This window comes from Rhopilema esculentum, chromosome 20 (assembly GCF_057945365.1).
Source record: "Rhopilema esculentum isolate cy_ngs chromosome 20, ASM5794536v1, whole genome shotgun sequence".
Lineage (NCBI taxonomy): Eukaryota > Metazoa > Cnidaria > Scyphozoa > Rhizostomeae > Rhizostomatidae > Rhopilema > Rhopilema esculentum.
Genome location: NC_142834.1, coordinates 11,332,518 through 11,354,821, shown reverse-complemented (window position 1 = coordinate 11,354,821; position 22,304 = coordinate 11,332,518). Strand labels below are relative to the sequence as shown.

Genomic DNA, 22,304 nt, shown 5'->3' with positions numbered 1-22,304 from the left:
GTCGAAAATATGACATCCCTTGCTCACCGTTATGCAGTTGTGATGGTCAGTGTTCAGAGAACTAAACGAACAGTTTACTGTAAAAGGTATCCCCATCATAAATCTACGGTATATGCTGAAAATAGTTTAAGAGTTGCAGAGTTTGACCTGTGGTAGGTTAGGAATAATCCTAATACAGGACAATTACTTTCTTTATGTTTTTACCGTATAGAACGAGTCCAGGCCTGAGAACCGTTCAGGTTTGTTATAAGATATTTTGTTTTAAACGTCAAATTACTCCCGTTTTACAACTTGCATGTTTCCACATTTAAGAATAGGATCCAATGGAAGACTGGGTAAAAATACCCCAGTCTAAGGAAATATTTTTTGGGGGTTTTCAATATTTTATCGCATCTCATCTTATTCAGCATGTCAAATCACGTCAGAAAACTGAGTTTCAGGTTAATGACTTGCCTAGTTTAAAAGATATGGAGGAAGACCAAAAAAGGACTGGGTACAGGTACCCCAGTCTAAAAATAGCTTTTGGGGGCATTTTTGAAGTGGGCTCTTAATTTCAACTTATTTAGCATGTGAAAGTACTTCAGAAAACTAAATTTCGAGTTTATGACCTGCATTGTTTAAAAGATATGGAGAGAGGCCAAAAAAGGACTGGGTACAGGTACCCCAGTCTAAAAATAGTTTTTGGGGGCATTTTTGAAGTTGGGTCTGTATTTCATGTTAATCAGCATGTCAAATTACGCCAGGAAACTAAATATCGGGTTTCTAACGTGCATAGTTTAAAAGATACGGAGGAAGGCAAAAAGGACTGGGTACAGGTACCCCAGTCTAAAAATAGATTCTTGGGGCGTCTTTGAAGTGGGGTATGCATCTCATCTTAATCAGCATGTCAAATTACGCCAGAACACTAAATTTCGAGTTTATAACTTGCATAGTTTAAAAGATACGGAGGAAGGCAAAAAGGACTGGGTACAGGTACCCCAGTCTAAAAATAGATTCTTGGGGCGTTTTGAAGTGGGGTCTGCATCCCATCTTAATCAGCATGTCAAATTACGCCAGAAAACTAAATTTCGAGTTTATAACTTGCATTGTTTAGAAGATATGGAGGAAGACCAAAAAAGGACTGGGTACAGGTACCCCAGTCTAAAAATAGCATTTGGGGGCATTTTTCAAGTGGGGTCTGCATCTCATCTTAATTAGCGTGTCAAACTGTGTACTTGTACCAAATTTCATGCTTGTATCATAAAATGCACAATTCGTCCATTTTTTGAGGTTAAGCGGCTGCACTACCCCCTCTTTTGCAATGATTTACTCAACAGGTATCCTTGATAAGCTTGCCGCCATTTATTTGATGATAGCTCTATTTATGCATAGGTTGCCAAGTATACCCTAGCCTTTTTCCACTGCCTATTCTTCGCTGTAAGCTCTCCTTTTCTATAAATGCCAGCTCATACTGTAATGAACCGTAATTTTAATGTTGTCTTTAAATGTGCAGCATAATGCTTTAAATGTTGTAATCAAAAGTCCTTTAACTAATGATCGGGTGGGGTTTATTTTACTTCAAATGTAGCTTATGTCATTTGCAATGGCAAGTGTGGGCACAGTACTCCACTCCAACGTCCAAAACATGGCAGTAGCCCTCTTTCTTCCATTTCAAGCAAAGTTCTTCAAAACCAGGTTTGTCCACTTTTGCTTCGCATTCACCTAACAAAATGAAAGTGAGAACATGGCTTCAAAACTTCTTGACTGGCACCTTTACGTGCAGTCTTGATCGATAGTACCCTGGGTGCCAATGCCACATAAATTCGAGCGCAGAAATAAAAGATAGGAGTTGAAAAGCCAAGAGGGGCTATCTGAGAAGCAGGCAAGGTGGCAGGGGGTGTCCCTCCTTGCCAGCACATTAAAATCCTGCTTGCTTTACTTTACTATGCAACTAGCCTGGGTCCCAGAACCACTTTTCCTTCTTCCTGGCTAGACGCTCCTCTGCTTCTCCGCTTCTCCGCTTCTCCGCTTCTCCGCTTCTCCGCTTGGTTTTCTATCTACGCGCTCGATAATTTGTGGCTCTGGCATCCAGGGTAGATATATGGTAAAGTAAAGCGAGCAGGATTTTAATATTTTCTTTTAAAGCAGATGAAACATTTCTAACATTGATAAGTTTAAAACGTTAAAGTGAGACAGTTTTTGCAGCATAGGGGAATACTAGAGCCCAAACCTCTCGCTCACGTCATGTCTTTACTCAGAGTCCAAGATGAAAAAAGATTCCTGTTTTGTCACGAACCATAGACGACTCGCGTGAAAGAGAACACGTTTTCGAGCAATGTTTACCTACAGTCTGATTACGTGTCAGCTTGCCTTCCCGTTATGGTAAAGAATGACAGAACAGCCAAACGCTAATATTGTCTACCAAAAGTTATGATTGCTGGTAAAAACTGGCTTTTTGGCGAGACTGACAAACAGTCTTGCTTGGAAATATTAATTATTCATCAGAATTGACGAAATGTCTGACTTGGTCTTCTGTCATCATGGTGATAGGCCTCTGAGCCGAGGGGATAGGCTTTTTCTCATTAGTAAAAATTAACATAGAAAGGGAAATTAGTGAAAAAATTCAAGCAAATAGTAACCAAAATTACTTTTTTCTGTCAATTTAGCGATTTTTTCAGCGTTTACAACTGACAAGATTCTTAGCATGCCCCAGCTCAGTGTTTAGATTCTAACAAATACAGAACCAAGCTTTCATGTTAAATATTTACACAAATAGCAACCAATGGTAAACTTTTTAAGGTTAAAAACATAAGAAAACTTAAGAAGTAAGATTTTCTATTCTTTATTTTCCCAGATTCAAATACAGATGGCTTTTGTACCCCTTGTAGTCATCCGTCAATTTTAGGATATGACTAATGGGTCAAGAATCTTCTCTGTTCTTTGGTATGAATATCCACGGTTTGAAGGCAGGTTTTTTTGCTTAGGTCAGTTGTAGATCCACTGTGTTCTGCCTGGTGTTCAATAGATCTGCCCTGTGCCCCTTGGTCTTACGTCTATAGATACGGTTAATTATCTATATCATATAAATCAGATTTTCTCCTGATACTTACGACAAAGTCCACACGTTTGTGGGCAGTTTTCCTTCATGAACTTGCCTGGCCTGTTATCCTTAGAGCATACATCGCGGAAGGTTTTGCACAATGTTTCGTATTTGTCGGCACAAACTAAAATGAGCAAGAATATTAAGCTTACAAATTGAATGACTTTTTACAGAGTTTTGTAGATAAAAAAACCAACAATCTTGCCACCAGAACTTATATGCTGGCTATTTTTGGAAAGCATTCGTTTCTTAATTCGATCATTAGTATTTTCGAGGTTGTAAAATTCAATTTTGCTATAAACCAACATCTTATTAGAAGTAAAATATCCCAAATAAAAGAAAAAATAAAATTTGACAGACTTGGGAACCTGTAAGCATTGCCTCAGTAAGCAAGACTCAGAACTGGTTTCCTGTTACATACACGCTTTCAAGAACTGCCTTACAAATGGAAAGGAATTAATCCTGCTTTCTGCCAAAACTACTTTTGTTGAAGAGGGTCCTCTTTATGCTTGAATGGAGAATTTAAGAAAGTTCCACCACGACTCCCGGCTGGGGCAGAGCAAATGTGGAGGAACAATTTCAATCCAGATTTTTTCTAGGTTTATTTCAATGAAAATGTTTGCTTTTGGGTGACGAATGCTTCAAAGTGGCGTGTTATCCAAACTATTGAAATATATTTCATTGAAATTAACGTGACAGAAAAATTTACCAATTTCCTCAAGGTTTTTGTTTATCTTCATAGTTTTTAGCTGCATATTATTTAACTAAAGCAGTATTAATGTTTTATGTTTTAAATGTCTATGAATATGCTGTATTTTTCTTCCAAGGCTCCACCTGCTTAATTTTATTTTGTCTGCTCTGCCCACATTTCTGCAGGATCTTTTCAGCTATTATTACCCAACGCAAATTGAAAATTTGTGGTGGAAACAGAAAAGACAGTTAATTTGGCTGATTTAACCAAGCCACGATCCTAGATGAATTCATTTGACAATAATGCTCTATCCAATGTTTAGCTAAATTAAGCACTCTTTCTGTTACCTGGGCAATTTGTTCCTAACTTGTTTTCCTTCTTCGTGACGTTATTCCAGCAACATCCGAATGAAGAAGTCTGACAGGCTGGTGGCGATTTTGATTCTAAAATAAAATCAGTTTATTAAAGTAGTTCTTCTTACAACAAAATCATTCCAAAAATTTGATAACAAAATTAACGCCAATGAACGCTTTGTTCCTAATATGACGAAATTAAGGCGTGGTCGGGAGGCTTGGTAACACATGTTATGTCCTTTCTAATTACGGTTTTCGTGGTGGTTGGTCGTAGAACCTATACATCTTCTAGCTTCTGGTGAAAAGCCTTGTTATTAATGTCACAAACTAAGATTATAAGGTCTACCGAAAACCCTTGCACAAGAAAGGTAATAGGTGCATATTATAGCAACTTATTATTCTTCTATACATGACAACAAACCAAAACTCAGATTTTGATATTCTGAGGATAGGGATAGTTGGTGGGTCATGGTAGTCAACCTTCTGATAGAAGATGGTACCTGATGATGATGATGATGATGAAAGAAAAGAATCCCCCATGGCCATAGACGTAGTGGAGACTTATCGTTTAGGAGGCTTAGGATAGGCCTTGCAAAATTATCATTTTCTTAATTATCATAGAAATGCCTAAATGAACCTGAAATTTGATAAATTTTGCGTGATAGAGGGGGTTGGGGGTTCCGTGTTGGCATGACCTTTGCGTTGGCAAAGCCGAATAGGATGAGCCGCCCGCCAGCACATTATGCTTTTCAAAAGATTTCTTGTGATATCAGTACCTTCGTGGTTCGTGGAGGTATGTGTTTGACACCTACAGTGCAAACTCCATCTCACAAGCATGCTCAAACTGCATTTGAAGCAAGATATTTTTTGAAAAGCATTTCAAATTTCGTAAGTTCTACTTTAAAAATCATGTGCTCGATGGGATTGTGGTTTTGTTGCAATTACAAAAAAACTCTGAGCCCGTGGGAACCTTTTCCAGTGCACGTGCGAGTGCATTGAATTTCCCAAGGCGAATACGTGATTTTCTTTATTAAATTCCCACTCTTGCTATGAACAATTTAGTTTTGCTGTTACCAAAACCGAATGCATTCTTTCTGGTGACAAATATGGCCAAGTCAGAGCAAAATCTTTCTGAAGGTAAGATTAAGTTTAATGTCAAATGTTAAATATATGAACTTCATTCAATGTTAACAAGATTAACTATTTCAAAGGAATACCGTTGAAAAAGAATTTAGGCAATTGCCTTGGTCCGAGCCTCAGACCACGTGCTTATTCCAGAGGCGGGTCCAAAGTGAGTTCCTTGGTGCACAGAACTCAGTCAGTTTTCCGACAGTTAAAAATAGTTTTGACTGCTGAAACAATAGCTGTTGCCTGCAAAAAGGTGAAACCTAAAAATTCTAAGTTTCATCACAGTCTCTTCTAAATCTTAAAATTGCCAGTCAATCCTAGAACTCGAAAATGAACGTTTTGTGCCTCGGAAGAGAATGAATTGAAACAATGGGATTTTTGTTTGAAACACGGATGGAACTCGGTCAAAACAGCATCTGAAACTCGGAAATAATACCATAATTGCAAGAGATTTGTACAACAGCCAGTAAATGATTTGCTACCTATTGTCTTTGTTCTATTGTGGAACTGCAAAACATTGAATTCGAAATGGCGACTGCAGATGTCTTATTTTTGCGACCCTCGCAGCATTCTAGCAGATTATTAAGCGTTTGAAATAAAACAAAGAAATATCTTTAATTTTCAAGAGCATTAACTACCTTGGTTTTAAATTGCAATCTTTTCAGTCTTAAATGGCACGGGAGACCTATGCTCAGACGGAACACCATATTTTGATGAATATGTTGGTGTTTACGGAGGTAAAACAACAAATTGCGAGCAAAACAAAAGGGACAAACTTTGCTGTGACATCCAAGACAAACAAAAGGGTATTGAGAAAAGGAGGAAGTTTTCAAAAATTTTCACAGAGGCACTGTTTTCTGTCAGAAAGAAATCAAGAATCTAGATTTAATGAGTGGTGTGTACCTACCCCTCCCTTCCCCCTCATGGTACCAAAATGCATAAATATGAGTAGTAATATTGCTTTAGGCACAATTATCAATGCATTATCTGAAAGACCCTAGCCTTTGCCTGAAACTCAGTCAGATTTTTTGCTGGATCCGCCCCTGCTTATTCGACAAAAGACGTTGGCCACAATGAAACTTAGAAAATGCTCCCTCCAACTCAGGCCATCTTCCTCTGTAAAAAGAATTGAACTGATATCATGTTAAATTGGGATTGGTACAAGTTTTAAATATTTTGAAATCCCATTGTCGACGGTGTCATGTTTAGCGGCTCAAATGGCTGGAGGCTTTTCAAAGCACTACAGCTAAACACCCATGAACATAGGCTAGCTATTACTTTGTGAACTAGTAGAATGTAAAGCAGTGGCGTGGTGGCTTAGAATTAGCTACAAAGCACCAATTTTGAATGCCCCCTAGATAAAGATGTCTTTGGTACAGTTCTATCAAGGCTGTTCTCATTATGCCAAAAAGTTTATTAGTGGCGTAACAAGCAGCTGCGTCCCCTAGGAAAAATAAAAAATAAAACTTGTTGCTGGGGGCCCCTAAAGGTTCGAGACCCTTTGTTATTTAACTAAAGGTATCTTTGGTCCGTTACTCCACTGAGTTTTATCTGTTTAACTATAGTGCATGAACATGAGAATTTCAACAGAAGAACTATACTTCTAAAAAATAAATGGCTGAATAGCTTTTTAAAGTTGATTGGTAAAATTTTCAATAGTAGTTATATCCAACCTCTTTGAGATCAAGCAATTCATTCTGTTACACAGAATTTCAAATCATAGAAATTCGATAAGCAATAGTAGATTGCCAAGGTATACTGGGATGGTGGTATTTCCCTGTGTTGGGTTCCAGAGCGAAAAGGGTTTTCAATGGTATGCGAAAAGTCTTGGTTTGGGCTTACCATGCGCACCACAAAAAGTATTGAATTTTTAATAAAAACGTTTGCAAAAACTGGGGGACAAACAAGGGGCCAGGGCCTCCTGCCCCATCCCCCGTAGAAAAGCCACTGCCTATGTAAACATAAATTTTGAACTCACTGCAATAGCCGCATGAATCATAACAGTACTCTTTCATTCTTTCAATAAACAGAGGGACTTTACACTGTCCTTTTAGTCGTCTGCACATGCTCTTTGTTAGTGTGTCCTCACATCTGTCTGTAATAAAAAACAATTTAGTATCTAAATATCTTGAAAACTTTGCATTTCTTTCTAGCATCTGAAAGTAGGTTTTATAGAACAAAGAAATTAAGCTTATTGAGAAGTTTCCAGATCTTTCCTCTTAGAAAGACCACACCCAAAGATGTGACCACACCCAACCTAATGAATGGACATTAAATTTCTATTCTTTCTCCCAATAGTTAGTCGTTCCTTTTAGCTTCCATAGGGTACATGAAACAAGGGAAAATGAAATGTTCAGCTTGCCCCTTGCTTCCTTGAGTGGAACATTAGATTTTTCCAAGTACAGGGGTGGGGGGTCTTCTTAGCTGCTATCATCTTTCTCTTCTCCATTAGATTCAGATAGATTCTGTCCCCTATATCAAGTTGTTCTGCCTAGCACTATAGCTTCACTAACTGTGCAATTTAGCTTTATACTTACGACAGAATTTGCAAGTATAGCGGCATCGTCTTTTCAAAACTCTCTGATATTCCTCTTTCTCACAATAGTGAACAAGATTGTGGCAGTCTTTACGTTCATCATTACAGTCTTCTCCTAAAAAAGAAGAGCAAAAATCATTTTCTTTCTTTAAAAGTAATATACCCTCTGCTCAGCAGCCTAAAGGAAGACCAACGAAGACTGATACATTTCCGAAAAGGATAAATTGAGGCTCGAAATCGGTGAAAATGGAGAATCAATTAATAGTAATAGCATCGAAATCTCGTCGACTATTTTGCTTTTTCTTTATCTGCTTTTGAGCAAAGCAAGACGTGCAAAAAGTTTGAGAAGCAATAGTAAAGCTTCTTCTGTGCTAGTATGTTTCATTTTATTCATTTTTTGACAAAGAAAGGAAGCATCAAAACTTGAACTGTTTTCTTGAGTTTTGAAATATTCAGTTTAAGAAAAAGTTAAAATATTTTTATAAAAAACTGTGTAGCCAGGGCCTTATTTTGAGGCTCAATGATAACCAATTTGTGCAATAGTAAATTCAAAATGTACAGTGTTAAGTAAAAAATTCTCAGTGACAGGTTTTAAAGCAATGAAATCAAAAGACACTTTTGTATTGAAGCCAAAGCTACCATTATTCCAAACGCTTCAGCTCAGTTGTTGGGAAAACGAGCGACGGAAAATCCTTAAATGAATGAGGCAACCCTCTGCCTTGAAGTCAGGGAGCATGCGCAATAATAGCTTCGCAACATGCGCATGCTCATTGACTCCAGGACGGAGGGTTGCCGCACTCTTTAAAAACTTTCTCCTGCTCGTTTCACCATTTCCATTTTCCCATTTTTGTTACAACCCTGTTTACCCGGTGTCACGTTTTGAATTTTAAAAAGTAGCTTGACAGTGAAAAATTCAGTAACAAAAAATTCTTCCTACTTTATATATCTTGATGAATAATATTCTCTCTTTTTTAAGCATACCATGAAATGAAGTTTCAACGCTGTTTACAACCACTCCTCTTTTTGAATCCATAGCTTCTAGGGCACAACATGGATCATATTTAAATAACCTTGTTACGCTGGATAAAGGATGGATTAAGGGATGATATAAATGGCAAAGTATCAAACATGCTCAATAACACATCCTATATTGAATTTAGCCACTTCCAGATTTGGAAATAAATTCATCTTACAATCACGCAAAAATTTATTGAAAATTTCACAATTCGCTAAAAATATATTATTGGCACAATTTCCTTTGCTTCCCGAATCCCAAAATACCTACTTTGCTATAGACGTGTTTCTTTTTAAAAAAGAGCTCTGCTATTCACGTATCGATTTTCATTAGCTTTCCTAAAATACGATTATTGTTTCGTCCTAAAACTTCAGTAAACTAAAACTAGAAAATACCTTTCAACTGGCTTTCTATATCTTTCTTTTTCAACTTCTCCAGGGCTTCAAAAGCCATTTCTCTTTTCTTGACTATAAATATTGTAGTTAAGAGTTAGTTTTTTATAAAGCAATAACATATTTGCTAAATAATAATAACAAACAACAAATGTATCCTCTATTTTTTAATTGCATTTGCTTTTAAAGCCTGGTGAAGATTAGCAAGCCTATGAAATTTCTAAAATCTAGACAAAGATATCAGTCGGTGGTACAAAAGTAGGGTGACAGAGCCACAAGGCCCGTAGGAACAAATTTTTCGAGAGTCTCTTGGTCCTATGAATCTTTAAGAACTCAGTCTTTAAACAGTGCGATCTGTCAGAAAAAAGGTCTATAGGATTTAACTGAATGATACTGCAAAGGAAAAAATTAGTACCAGCTCTTAACCTCGCATTTGTAAATAACACCACTGGTGGTACACCTTGACATTTTGGATACCAGTGAAAAAAGCGTTACTGAAAAATTTAATTGTTCAGCTAAATTTGTATAAATTCCATGTACAATCTTACAGTTTCTCCATAACCCTTTTTCGTCTACACGTAAAACACTTATAACACAATCTTTTAAATTAAATTCGAAATGAATTCATCCCTTACCTTGCTGTTTTTCTTCTTTCTCTTTAGCAATGAGTCGATCCAGTATCTTGTCATCAGCTGTTATGAATTAATAAAATGTTAAAGCTGAAGACTCATCGTTCAAAATATAAAAACTTTATATAACTGACACTCCATAAAGAATGAATTAAACTTTAGATTTTGAAATATCATCATTTATAGTTAAATAAGAAGAAATTAATTGCAAAAAAACCAAAAAAAACTTGATAAATTGGAATATTGCATGAAATGTTGTTTACCATCGACATATCCTGATTTTTCTTCATCGATTAGTTTCCTGATCATTTTCATTGCTGTTTCCTCAGGCCCTTTTCAAAGTCAAACAAATTGATGTTGATTTAATGATATATAAAGATAATAACAGTTTCTTGCTCAGATTTGATGTAAAAGAAATATTATTATGATCATGATAGGTACAATTGATATTCCATAATCGAAATTTATACGTTTCAGGCACATAAAACAAAAGTACAGAAAAATTCGTTAAAAATGTCATAATGGCGTTTACGGTAAAAGGTTGACAATGTGTCACTAATGTTCGCAGTAAATGTTTTGGCAACTGATACTGAATCCAAGGAAGCACCTTCCACCGACAATGTCCCTGTCTAGTAGCCAAAAAGTTTATTCTGGACTGATCCTTGTTGGTTGAGAATCTCTTCGAGCTACTTTTAATAGAGAGTTTCCATCAACTTACAATAAACAACGTTTTTGCGTTTTGACGGTGAAGATGAACTCAATCTATCGTTTTATAGATAAGCTTTTAAGTGTTGCTCCTGTTTGAGCCATAATAAATCAATAAAGATATGGCATGCTTTCTTAAAGATTTTTAACTGTAGGATTTTGCATGCAAATGACATTAGCCCCTCCACAGGACCGCTGAGGGCGAGTCCGGACCCAGGGGGCAACCAATGAGTAGAGGCCCCTTGCTTAGCAACGAACATAGATTCCAGAATATTACAGTTAATAAAGATTCCATCACTACGGGCCCAAAATGTGCCCGGGTCCCAAGACACTTGCCCCGGCTACCCCCTTTCTGTTGGCGGTCCTGCCCCTCTCGTCTGCAACACCTTCTGGGTATTGGTTGTTCTCTTATTACCGTCCCCTGCACTACAGCTTCTTCCTACCTGCATCCTTTGTAAAATGTTTCAAAGACTCTTGAAGATCATGCTGGATTAAGTCGCTCAGAACCACTTCGTACTGGTTATCTGTTAGGGTGTAAATGAATAGATTGTAAGCCTTGAATGAATTATTGTAAGAATAATTTGGGTACTGCAAGATTGGAAGGTAACACAGAAAAGCGGGAAAGCGTACTCGATTAAGTAATTCACGACAAAACGTATTGACGTATGTTTTTTCCAGCTTTTCCGGGCCATCTAAAGGATCTGTTGAGAATTAGATTTGAAAGTAAAGGCTGGTTATAAAGTGATTTACCTGTTGTGGCAAATTTTACTAAGAAGCCATTTTTGTTCTTCATTTTTTTTCATCGTATACAGTTTTAAAGAATCAGTGTTGTAATAATGAAAAATAACTTGAGACTAAATTTCTTTAGTAACATTGTAAGCTCTTTAATCTAGGGCTATGTTCAGTGACAGATGATATTTTGATAAAGTACCAGGGTGAATCTTTGCTGTTTAAGTACTAGAGCTAAAGGTACTTTGTTCACCCCCTCCCATTCCTGGTAATTGAAGTGTTTGTAGAAGTATCAGGGCCGTAAGAAGCGGAGAGGGGGGGCTGCAAGGGGCTGCAAGGGGCTGCAAGGGGCTGCAAGGGGCTGCAAGGGGCTGCAAGGGGCTGCAATGGGCTGCAAGGGGCTGCAAGGGGCTGCAAGGGGCTGCAAGGAGCTGGAGCCCCCAATTATTATCGCATTATACTATATTTTCTTTATAACAGTATATTGAATGGGAAGCATTACAATGGGCAGCCCCCCAATATGAATCTTTCCGACAGTACTGAATATTTTAACAATCTATCCCCCAGCCTTTTGGAGAGGTTTTTTCTAGCTTGTAAGTCAAAGTACAAATTTGAATCTATCATTGCAATTATACCTTTGTATACACTTTTCTTCGCTGCCACTGTTTTCTCCATCGACTTGAGCTCTGGAAAAATATGTTCTTTCACTCTCATACAAAGATCATAATTCGTAAGAAGATTCATAGGACGATATTGAAGTAAACGCCACAAATACAATTGGTACATGCTACGTACCTAAGGATTGAATTAAACATTAAACAAATTATTTGTTTTGAATTCATCCGGGTTAATAAATTTTAGAATTCTTCTCTAGAAAGGAGCAGTCCGGTTTCAGAAATCTTGATAGGTTTTGACTATGCCATTACCAACAATTGCTTAGCATTTTATGCAACGCCAGATTTTGTCCATATTGCCCTTGATAACGTATTGATTGTTTCTCTGATATCATGCACTTCTACATTGTCTTTATCTATTTAGTTTTGCCATTGTAACAGGGCATTACAAAATACTAGTCTTACAAACTGAATCAAAATTGGAGAAGATTTTGCAGAAATGTAAAATTTTAGAAACGAAGACGAAAATCCTTCTTTTTCCTTGATTCAAAAAGCGTCTCCAGATTTCCAAAAAAAAGCCATTATCCAATAGTCGATCGTTTCAATGTTTGTTTTTTCAAAACGTGTCACTCCTGCTAACTAGGGATTCTTATAAGCTTTTGTTCTTTCATTAACTGACAGGGACACTGAAATCGGTGCTGGTATTCTGTGGAGGCATTAGCTCCCCAATAACTTATAAGTATTTATTATATTTTTTGACCATTCTCTGGCTCATTCTTGCCTTTAGTTTTTACATACTAATAGAGAAACACAATATGTGCTGAGAACATGTCACTTGTGACGTCAAAGATGATCGCCCAATCGTGACGATTTTCGCCTCGAGTCTCAAGTTGTCGGAACAATTGTCGTTTCTCAACCTAAAACGCCTGTATTTCAAAAACGGTAACTGTGATTTAAAAAATTTTTTCGATCCCGGAAATTGCTTGTCACAAACTACCGTTTTAGCAAAACTTATTTTTGCGTGTCAGTTCTCCTTTAAATACTAATAGAATGTCAATCCCAAATCCGTAATGCAATCTGGTCTCCCTTTCCCTATCAAGTTACGTAATAAGCAATCATTTGTTCCTTTTATAACGTTGTCGTCATTCGACAAGTCCTCTACCCAACCCACGTGCTATTGTATAATGGTGTAATACAATGAAATAACACGATGGCGTAACACGATATCATGAAACGATGACATAGCATGATGATATAACATAGTGACATAAAATGATTAAAGGCAATGGTGGCCATGAGTAGGATCTCTGGCTTTCAGCTGGTCACGATTTCTATTTTAACAAACAATAGTGAATCAATGTTCTGCTGCAAGTGAGAACACTTTGCTCCCCAAATAACATTAAACTAATAATGTTTTTAGGTTAGGTAATGATGTTAAGTAGTGGTTTGAGGTGGCTGTTTTCTGAATTCAGGCATTCTTTTATAAACCAATTCAATTGCAACACAGACATATTACATAAGTTTGCTCTAAAACAATATCGACTTTACAACTAAGATACGATGAATGACAACACTCGGGATGAAGCAAGCCGAGTATTTATGAAAAATTTACGGAATTGTAAATTAAGCCCGCGAGCATAGGACAATTATTACTGAAATTTTCCCTGCTTCATCACCGGTGCAGTCATTTACAATTTAAAAATAACAAGAGGAAAAAGAAAAAAATATCAACATAATGTAAAGTATTGACAATTTTACGACATTAGAAAATTCAGGACGATACCACAAAGGCTGTGTACATGCACATTTCCTTTATAACCAAACAGGAAAAGAACAACAAAAAATAATAAAAGGGAGGGAAAAGGAAAAAGATAAGAAAGAGAGGAAGGTGGAATTTAGACTAAGCTCAAGCTTGTCTTTTTTCAATTCTAGAAACCTGGTGCTGAAGAAGAGCCATGTATAGAAAATCCACATCAAAAGAGTTGGTACTAGGATGCTTATCATCTGGGTACGAAATTGTAAGTGGCCAAGGTATGTGCTATCTTCTTATTCTTAATATATTGGTTTTGAAAACTGCGTTTCTTATAAGATCGTGTATGTGTGTCGATTCAAGATGCCTTTGAATTAATTCAGAATGTTGTCAGGAATTAAGAATTAAAGGTTTATTTCAAACATCTAGTGTGGCTAAATCTAATAGAATTCAGAGGTATCATAAAACATGAAAATCAGTTGTGTGTAATGCATTAGGCGACATATTCTAAAACACCCTATGAGGTTTAATTCGGGGCTATGGCTTCTTCCAAGAAAAATCGTTTAGAATTAAATGGATAAATAGAAAGGGGCCTTGTTCAAAATATGTTGGCTAAATCGACGCTTTACAGTTAATTAGTTTTCCATAATCCCTAAGATTATCTAAATCCCTTCGATGTAGTTTTTCTAAACGGTCATCTTGATGACATCACTGCATCTATTTTGGTACGTGTAGCAAGAAAGTTTGTTTCCAGCTTGCAATTTGATGTCATGTCAATAAACCAGAAGCTCCTCAAAACACCAAAGAGTCGAGCAATTGTTAGGCAACCAATAAGTGCACTGAGATCCTGTTTAACAGATATTAGACGCAAACATGATGAATTTTTTGGATTTTAGACTTGGTAGGACAACTGTTCTGTTCAAAATCCAGACAAGAGTCTCATGCCGAGTGTTGGGTCTCAGCCCAATGACTTGCATAAAATCTTTTCATTAAGCAAAGATGATCGCGATCAGAGTGATTAAAATGGACCATGACAGACATCACCAAATTAAAACGAGACTAAAACTCTTAGAACAAAAATTTTTCATGGTCGGTGGCGAGTTATAAGAAGATTTTTTCATCGGCGGGACGTTTCTTAACTTTCAAATTCTAAAAAGTCTTTATGTCAAGATCTCTTAAAGTTAGGACCTCAGTTAAGATTTATTGAAATTTGAAGACCTTTACACCCTCTTGCAATGTAAATTTTCATTGCCTTTTATGGCAAAAAATCATTGTCTAATTATTATTATTGTTAATTGTTTAGATCATTCTGTATTTGATCAACCTGCCAACGATAAAGATAACAGAATGTCAATTTAATGACATCATAACCTTTTTTCAGAAATTTTGTCCCTTCATGAAATAAACTAATTGATCAATATGAAATAGCATAATTTTAAAGTGCACAACCAGCTAATTGTGCTACAAAATTGCTCATATATGGTAGCATGAGCACCAAATTTTTCCCTGTTGAGCAACTGTTATTTGTTCTTGGCTTTCATAGTTCTATCAGCAGAACTTAGTCCCTTAAGTTGCCATGTCTTAGTCAATTTGCAACAAAGTTAGCTAACTATACACAACAAAAAGTATTTTGGGGTATTCTTTAAGGTTTTGTGGTCAAAAATAAATAATCCTAAAGAAGATTTTTAAGGTCACCCTTTGGTTTCTGATTTGTTATGAACATTGTCCCTAAATTGTCCCTGCATAACTCCTGGTGCATCTAGAATTCAAGGATGTAATGTTACTGATATTATTGAGAATAATTGTTATTGTTTACTGCCAAGGCGAAAGATTACGTTTCCGTATACGTCAACGATGGCGCATATGTTTTCAAAAAAGGTCGTCTTGCATCCCAATGAAAAGAATTAATTGTTTGCGTCTACAAGGAAACGATGCATTTAACAAATCACTGCGTGATGCTTTCAAAATTTTATATTTGTAAAAAACTTTGATTGTTTTTCTATTAAGAATTTTCGAAAAAATGTTACAAAAAGAGTTTAAATACCTATGACGACAGAAACATGTACATTTGACAACTCTAGAACCTCCGGGGGCCAAAGAACATTGAAATACCTGTCTGGGGCAAAGAGCAATATAAAACAAGAAATAGAAATTCTAGGATTCATTACGCAACAGTGAATAGGCATGGTCAATTGAAAAACTGCAGTAATGAGCAACAAAAAGGCATACCCTTGCTTAGGTCATCTTTCATTTTCTGAACATCTTCTAAGGTAACTGTTTGTATCCGGTTAATAAACAAGATGAGAACAAAACACTCGAGCAACTGGGGCAATTTGATGGCCATTTTGTTGTCAAACGCGCAAAGAACAAGACATGAACTCAAAGAAGATGACTTTGTTTGTTGTGAAAAGATTACGAAGAGTAGGTATAAATAAAGCATTTTACGACCACACCTAAAGAGCACAGCGAGACATTTTCACTAGAAAAGAATACTTTATACGAAATAGGCTACCCTACTGCACTTTCAAGAGAGACTTACGGGTGTTTGTTAACTTCAGATTGCTCCACTGCAGGAGGGCTGGTACTCACTTGGTCAAGCTGGGCCTTTGTTCCATTAAGGGAATTTTTCGAATTCTCATCACAGATCAAGATGGAAAACAGCATAAAACACAGCGTCATGTGAGATGGCGAAATATTATTATAAGACAAGAAATACAAATTTTCTTCAGCCTGGCTTGTCGATAGTGCTCATGACGATGTTTGATTCACTTTGACTGGCATGGGAGCTCGAAACGGCATCCCAAAGTCAGATGGTTCACTTATTGCTCTTACTTTTTCGCATTCACACAAAATTTCTCATTTTTCTGCTAAAAATCAATTAATAGCAACAAACAGCTGGCAACGAGGAAAGAACATTCGAAGTTCCAAGGAGCGGCTGCTGTGACAATTTGGGACATAAAAACCCACATTTGAATGATAGAGCCTATATATAATCTAAAAATTTTCACTAAACTTTACACCCCCCCCCCCCCCCCCTCAATCTTAAAAATAGTCGATTTCGCAGGGCAATCGAAGATTTCGCAGGGCGCCAAGAAGAGCTTTGTTACCACGCAGAAATGTCACCTCTAAAGTTCGTAAAGGGCCGTTTAGGAGTTTTGAAATGGAAATATCATATTTGTTATGAACCTACCTTCCTGATATTGCATTTTAGAGAACGGAACAGGTATGTAAGGAAAAGCTCCGTTATTTGCAAAGCGAAAGCATGTCTTACCGAAAGTCTTAGCCAATGGATGCAATGATTGATGCATATGTTTATGAGGGCAAGGTTGAGTCCATATAAATTAATTTAAGTTGTAAATTATTTTCATGACAGGCACGGCGTCACTGGGGGGAATAGGGAGCTGAAGTCCCTCACTTTGGTCAAGATAATAATTTTTTTATGATTTTTTCTATTAATTTTTAACAGTGCATGAAATAAAAAGAGAGTAAACTGTTAAGATACCGATTTTGTTTGAACTAATTACTAACTTTTTCACGTATATTTTTATTATTTTTCTTTTATTTGCATTAATTCAGTAAATCACTTTCTGTATCATTGCAATGTTTTGGATGTGTAAACATAGCCTTCTCGATACAAGAAACTGCACATTTCTGTTCAGGAAATAGAATTCTCCCAATCAAAACAACATTGCTCTGTCATTCACAACTATATGTGCAGGCTGAAACGAAAGGTTGACGTTTCCTTTCTTCCCCAACGTCTATCACTAGAGTTTTTGCATGACATGCCCCTTCCTATTTTTCCCAATAAACAATAATCAGTTTTTTAGCACAATAGTATTTTGCTAAATTTTAGTCTGAAAGATGCTTTTTAGCCCTATTACAAGGCATAATTTCAAAAATTTTCTTCACGTCGGACCCAACCATGGTGGGTCCTCCTATATGACTAAACTTGATTCTTAGTCCCCCCGGGCTCAATTTCGTTGCTTCGCCCATATACTGCACCAACAAATCATATGCCACGAGACAGAAGCTTTATTATCAAAGAAAATCAAATTTGACATATAATTTACGCTCACGTAGAGAAATAGATATTTCAAAGGCAATGAAGTTTCAAGTTTTTTTTATTGCTTAGAAGTTTTTCCTTGGTAAAGACCAGTGTACACTGGTGAAGCTTTCACTAGTAACCTATAGAGTATAGACAAACCCATTGCTACGAGGTCTGCAGGGCATCACTCAGTTTTGCAGGGCAGAAACCCTTTTCACCCCCCCCCCAAACCTACTGGCCAAGTTACGCCCCTGGTAAGAACCACCATTTCGGGTAGGCCATTACTAGATTCAATGATCTATCGGTTTCTTTATCAATCTATGACCAATTTGCAGGGCTCCATAAGAGCCTTGAAGTTGATTAGGAATTCTATACCATCTGTGATTTATTCAAAAATTGCCCAGAATTCCTTGACCTGTGTAACAAGTTTATCTGTTTTTTTAGCCAAATAATAGTCATATACCAGGAACTAATTTTATATCGTTGGCTTTGAATTATTGGAATCCTTTTGGAGGAAGCTCTTTGTGTAAATCTGCATAATTTTATCCGTGTAACGCATGATATTATCACATATTCTTAGCTTTATGTTAGCTAGTTGCTGTTTTCTAACTTACAAGTCTAAATTTGTTATTAAGGTTTTGTGGCGATGGATCATTTCAGAAACCTTTATTTAAAGTTGTTAGGAAACGCACATCCGTTGAAACACATTTGTGTCCTGTCTAACGCATATGCGCTTCACGCCATTCACAGCTAGGCCCTGCATGTCCGCCATTACACTGTAACACTTGAAACGCATATGCGTCTCGGCCCATGCAGAAACGCATGCCCATGCAGAAACGCATAGTACACCGGTACTCTTTTGATGCTTTGTAGGTAGTTTCATAGCATCCGCTACACCCATGGGTAGTTATACTTTATACTTGAGTCGCTTTTTGGAATGAAAACCGTTATAAAGCTTTCAATATTAACTGATGCGATGATTTTCGAACCTTTCACCTACAGCATCTGAGGGCAGAAACGCTGAGCCGCGAAATTTAGTTGTTTGTTCCGACAAAGATAGTTATTCTTTGCTTACTTGCTTTTTGGATTTGAAATTGCTTTAATTGGAAATTGTGGTGTTATTACGTTGCAAAGTATTAGTATAGGTGACACGATTTGTAGGAACTTTATTAGTCGCGAAGTGTACAGCTCTATGCACGTTGGAGCACTAGAGTACGTGCTGAGGTATCTTCATGGTAGGAGCACAGGGCTCTGATATGCGAAGAAAAACAATGGCAAAATTGACAATAGCAATACACTTTTAGCAATCAAAACTTTTATTGCCACTATATCCGTTTCTTAAAACACGTCATGCCACAAAGGATTGATTGTTTTCGCGAAAAGCCGTGCCAACTTCCCTTCTGGCAATGATACAATGCTTCTTTGCCTCGTTGACTTCGTAATGACGTTGAGTCAACATCATTTCGTGGCCGCAAGCAATAGAAATCGGTACCCTAATTACAGGAAAACGAGCATGCCTTGCATAGCAAAAAAGTTACGGAAAAGCGTCTATATATATATATATTGCTAAGGCCGTGTAAGCAGGGCTCCTACTGGGCCAATAAACAAATAGGATCCCCAAGAAATATTCGGCAGTTTTATATGGTGTCATAGGGTTCTCTTACACGAGTCAAATGTTTTCGAAGAACATTGTCTCCGCAAGGCGGACAAAATATCTACGTACAGTTTTCAGAATGATTCATGGGGTGGTCAGTCCCAATTAATTCACAATAATAGGGGTTGACCTAATATTCATGACTAGGGAATTTTCAGAAGATAATTTTACAGACAAGGCAACTAGATATAACTGAACTGGATATCATTAAAAAATTCAAAACAATGAATAAACCATCAATCCTAATGTTGTGGACATGGTCTTGCAAAGCGAGCTGGGCCAAGGTGGCAGTTAGCCCCAAAAAATTTTGAAGGCTGAGGTTTTATATGGTATCATAATCTGCTCGTAAACTCAAGGGGCCGCGCAACATATTGTTATACAACCAATTTTGCATTTTTTGTTTGTAGTAAACTAATTGTGTTGTGTTCCAATGTTTGCGTCAGTACTGTTGTTTGTCGCCTTTCCATCAACATTTTATGTTATTGCATCATCCCATCACCACTCTTGTTTTCATCAGTCCCTTTGTTTGATATAATTATCGTGTTTAAACATAATTAGGGTGGGTTTGTCATATCGTATATTTGCTGTACCCTTGTTCGTAAATTCAGTCGAGTTGAAGTTGTCTTGTCGTTACCTTTAGTCGTGTTAAAGTTGCCGTTACGCGAAATCGTTATTGTGGTGTCAGGTTTTGATACATCCTCGTTTTTGTTCAAGTTTATTGCCGCCGTTTGGATATCGAATAGAAATTTTGTACATTTTTTGTTGTCCTTCGTTCGTCTACGTTTATCTGTAAAACCTTATAGTTTTACAATATTTAAAAAACAAAATTACAGCCAACTTGTGCTTTAACAGGTTTTTTGAACCAAGCTTTACATTACTTATCACTGCGCGAATGCACAACCTTTACATGTATGTACAAGCTGCAAAAATTTATATAGATGACTCTGTCTCATATGAACTGTCATAGCATCCTAACCTCACGAAAGAAGAGAGTGATGCTTCTAAACAACCTGATACAACTATCAAGCAATATAAAATCATCTGAAGTCTTTGCCAAAAACTTTATACAAACTCTTATGTTACCTCCTTACATTTCCACTTATTTTATGATAGGAATTATATGGGCAGAGTTTTTACAATCGCGTCCTCCCGCTACGAAGAAATCAAAATAAACAAAACATAGTCACAGAATAGGAAATAGGCAGAAGGGTAACTCTCGTCGGTTCCTTTGATGTTTTTGAAGCCTGAGTCAACAATAGAATTCCTTAAATCCCCTTTAACCTCGATTTCATTAGACGAACTTAGCCATGACAAAATTATCATTCATTAATCAGATATAAACGAATTATGATTTATAATTGAATTTGTTCACTATCATGGGTCGTTGTTTTGTCTCAAATAAAGTTGTCTACTTTCATTCTTTTTTAAAATTTCCCCGACATTCTAAGCCTCGTATAAGTTAACGCAGGCGCAAGTTTTTTCAGGCTTCACCTGATAGGCAGCCTGAATTAGGCAGGAGTTCCCCTTCTGCCTAATTCCTATTCTGTGACATAGTTCCTTCAATGGAAACGACCTTATTTGAAACTTTTTTGATTATATTAAGAAAATAACCAGGATTTTAGAGGATAGGGCCAAGAGAAAGGAAGTATTTAAATCTTTATAAATAAATAAATATTTCAAATTAGCACGAGGGGATGAAATTGCCCAATCTTCTAACATGTAAAGTGAAAACATTGGATTATAACAATGATATGGTCAGCGAAAACATTGAATCAGCTTTTATAATTCAAGGAGCACAAAGACTACTGTATCAAAGATATGGTCTCCCCTATGGAGCTTTTCGGCAAAACCAATTTCAGCATTTATGGAATTGTTCCTTTTTTATTTCCAACTCCCAGCCTTCCTTATTAGTCCCCATATAATAAGACTTTATCCCAACCACTCAATGTGAGAGATTCTGTCCCTATATAAAAAGAAACCATCTAATTTTTTTGTAAAGGCAAAATTGCTTCAAAAGGTCCATTTTCCAGTGAACTTGAATCACTCATACTCAAAATGATTTTTCATCCTTCTACGGCAATCATGGTGCTGTCTCCAGTGGTAAATCTGTCGAGACGTTTTGTTAAGATTAAGGACGTATTGTTGTCGATAAACAATTGAGCAAAAATTTCTAATTTTTCATATGCATAGCAATAAATGTATTTTTCGGCTCATGTATTGGATTTTATCTAGCTGCAGAGGCAATGTTTTCAGCTTTCAATTAATTAATAAATAAATTTTTCAATAACTCATGAAAATTGATACAATGACAGGTCGAATAGCAAAAGAGGCTATCTTACTTGTTGGCTCAGAGTCAGAGCACAGTGTGGTTGCGCAGTGAGGTTAAATAACCGATTTATTCAGTAGAGCTTGAGTAGGGCTAGCTTTTTTTCGAATTTTAATCCATTCATATGATTCAGGGTATACACTTTTTATAAGAAAACAGTCTATAAGAATATTAAGGCTTTAAATCTGAAAGCTGAAATTTAAGAATAGTTTAAGAATAATGCAACGCTCAAGCTTCATCAAGAATCAAGTTTTTGGTTTACTTGAGTTTTGTGCAAAGCAAGCAAAATGCAAGTTTTAATAATTAAAAAATGTTGTGGCTCTGCAAAAATTAGATATTCTAAAAAAAGTTGGGATGTGAAAAATGCTTGGATACAAACACGTTGATGTGTCAATAGATGTTTAAAAATGTTTGGATTGATACAACGATAGCTTGCTGCGAAATATAGTGAGGACCATTAGAAAAAGTTACTTCTTATCCCCCTTTTCAAGTAGATGGCTTTTGGTGTCTATTGATGTTTTGCGAGGCCCTATAAGAGGGGACGACATTATTTCATTATTTCATGATGATATCTTACAATTAATTCAAATTTCAAATTACCAAAGTAAAGTATTTCGAAATTGTCAAATGTTCCATTCTACCCCCAAAGTAGAAAGTT

The 22,304-nt window shown here is 36.6% G+C and overlaps 2 protein-coding genes across 4 annotated transcripts in view; one reads left to right on the top strand and one right to left on the bottom strand.

Moving 5' to 3' along the window:
- Positions 1-13,832, top strand: part of LOC135687634 (uncharacterized) — a 30,561-nt gene extending 16,729 nt beyond the window's left edge. The window contains exon 4 of the mRNA XM_065204239.2: positions 13,804-13,832. Within this exon, the coding sequence (XP_065060311.1) occupies positions 13,804-13,817 (14 nt within the window). The 3' untranslated portion in view covers positions 13,818-13,832. The remainder of the gene's footprint in view (positions 1-13,803) is intronic.
- Positions 1,217-16,091, bottom strand: LOC135687611 (uncharacterized). 3 transcript variants are annotated; one of them, XM_089114293.1, is made up of 12 exons: positions 15,851-16,090; positions 11,893-11,943; positions 10,972-11,052; positions 10,087-10,155; positions 9,830-9,886; positions 9,198-9,269; positions 8,769-8,822; positions 7,789-7,902; positions 7,230-7,346; positions 4,118-4,213; positions 3,090-3,203; positions 1,218-1,701 (listed from the first exon to the last, which is right to left on the bottom strand). In XM_089114293.1, the coding sequence occupies exons 1-12, from the start codon at positions 16,059-16,061 to the stop codon at positions 1,574-1,576; spliced, it is 1,164 nt and encodes a 387-aa protein (XP_088970419.1). In that variant the 5' UTR covers positions 16,062-16,090; the 3' UTR covers positions 1,218-1,573. The 3 variants fall into 3 exon arrangements, with proteins under 3 accessions (XP_088970420.1, XP_088970419.1, XP_088970418.1); XM_089114292.1 differs by having other exon boundaries at positions 1,220-1,701; positions 8,769-8,825; positions 15,851-16,088; XM_089114294.1 differs by lacking the exon at positions 8,769-8,822 and having other exon boundaries at positions 1,217-1,701; positions 15,851-16,091.
- Between the last annotated feature and the right edge of the window lie 6,213 nt (positions 16,092-22,304).

What these genes read in the sequence shown, in the direction of transcription:
- LOC135687611 (XM_089114292.1), bottom strand. Translation starts at nt 16,061, where the DNA reads ATGCTTTATTTATACCTACTCTTCGTAATCTTTTCACAACAAACAAAG. An exon ending in GAAAGATGACCTAAGCAAGG is followed by an intron (nt 11,944 to 15,850) that starts GTATGCCTTTTT and finishes ATATTTTTCCAG; the next exon opens with AGCTCAAGTCGATGGAGAAA. An exon ending in TATAGAAAGCCAGTTGAAAG is followed by an intron (nt 8,826 to 9,197) that starts GTATTTTCTAGT and finishes GTTGTGCCCTAG; the next exon opens with AAGCTATGGATTCAAAAAGA.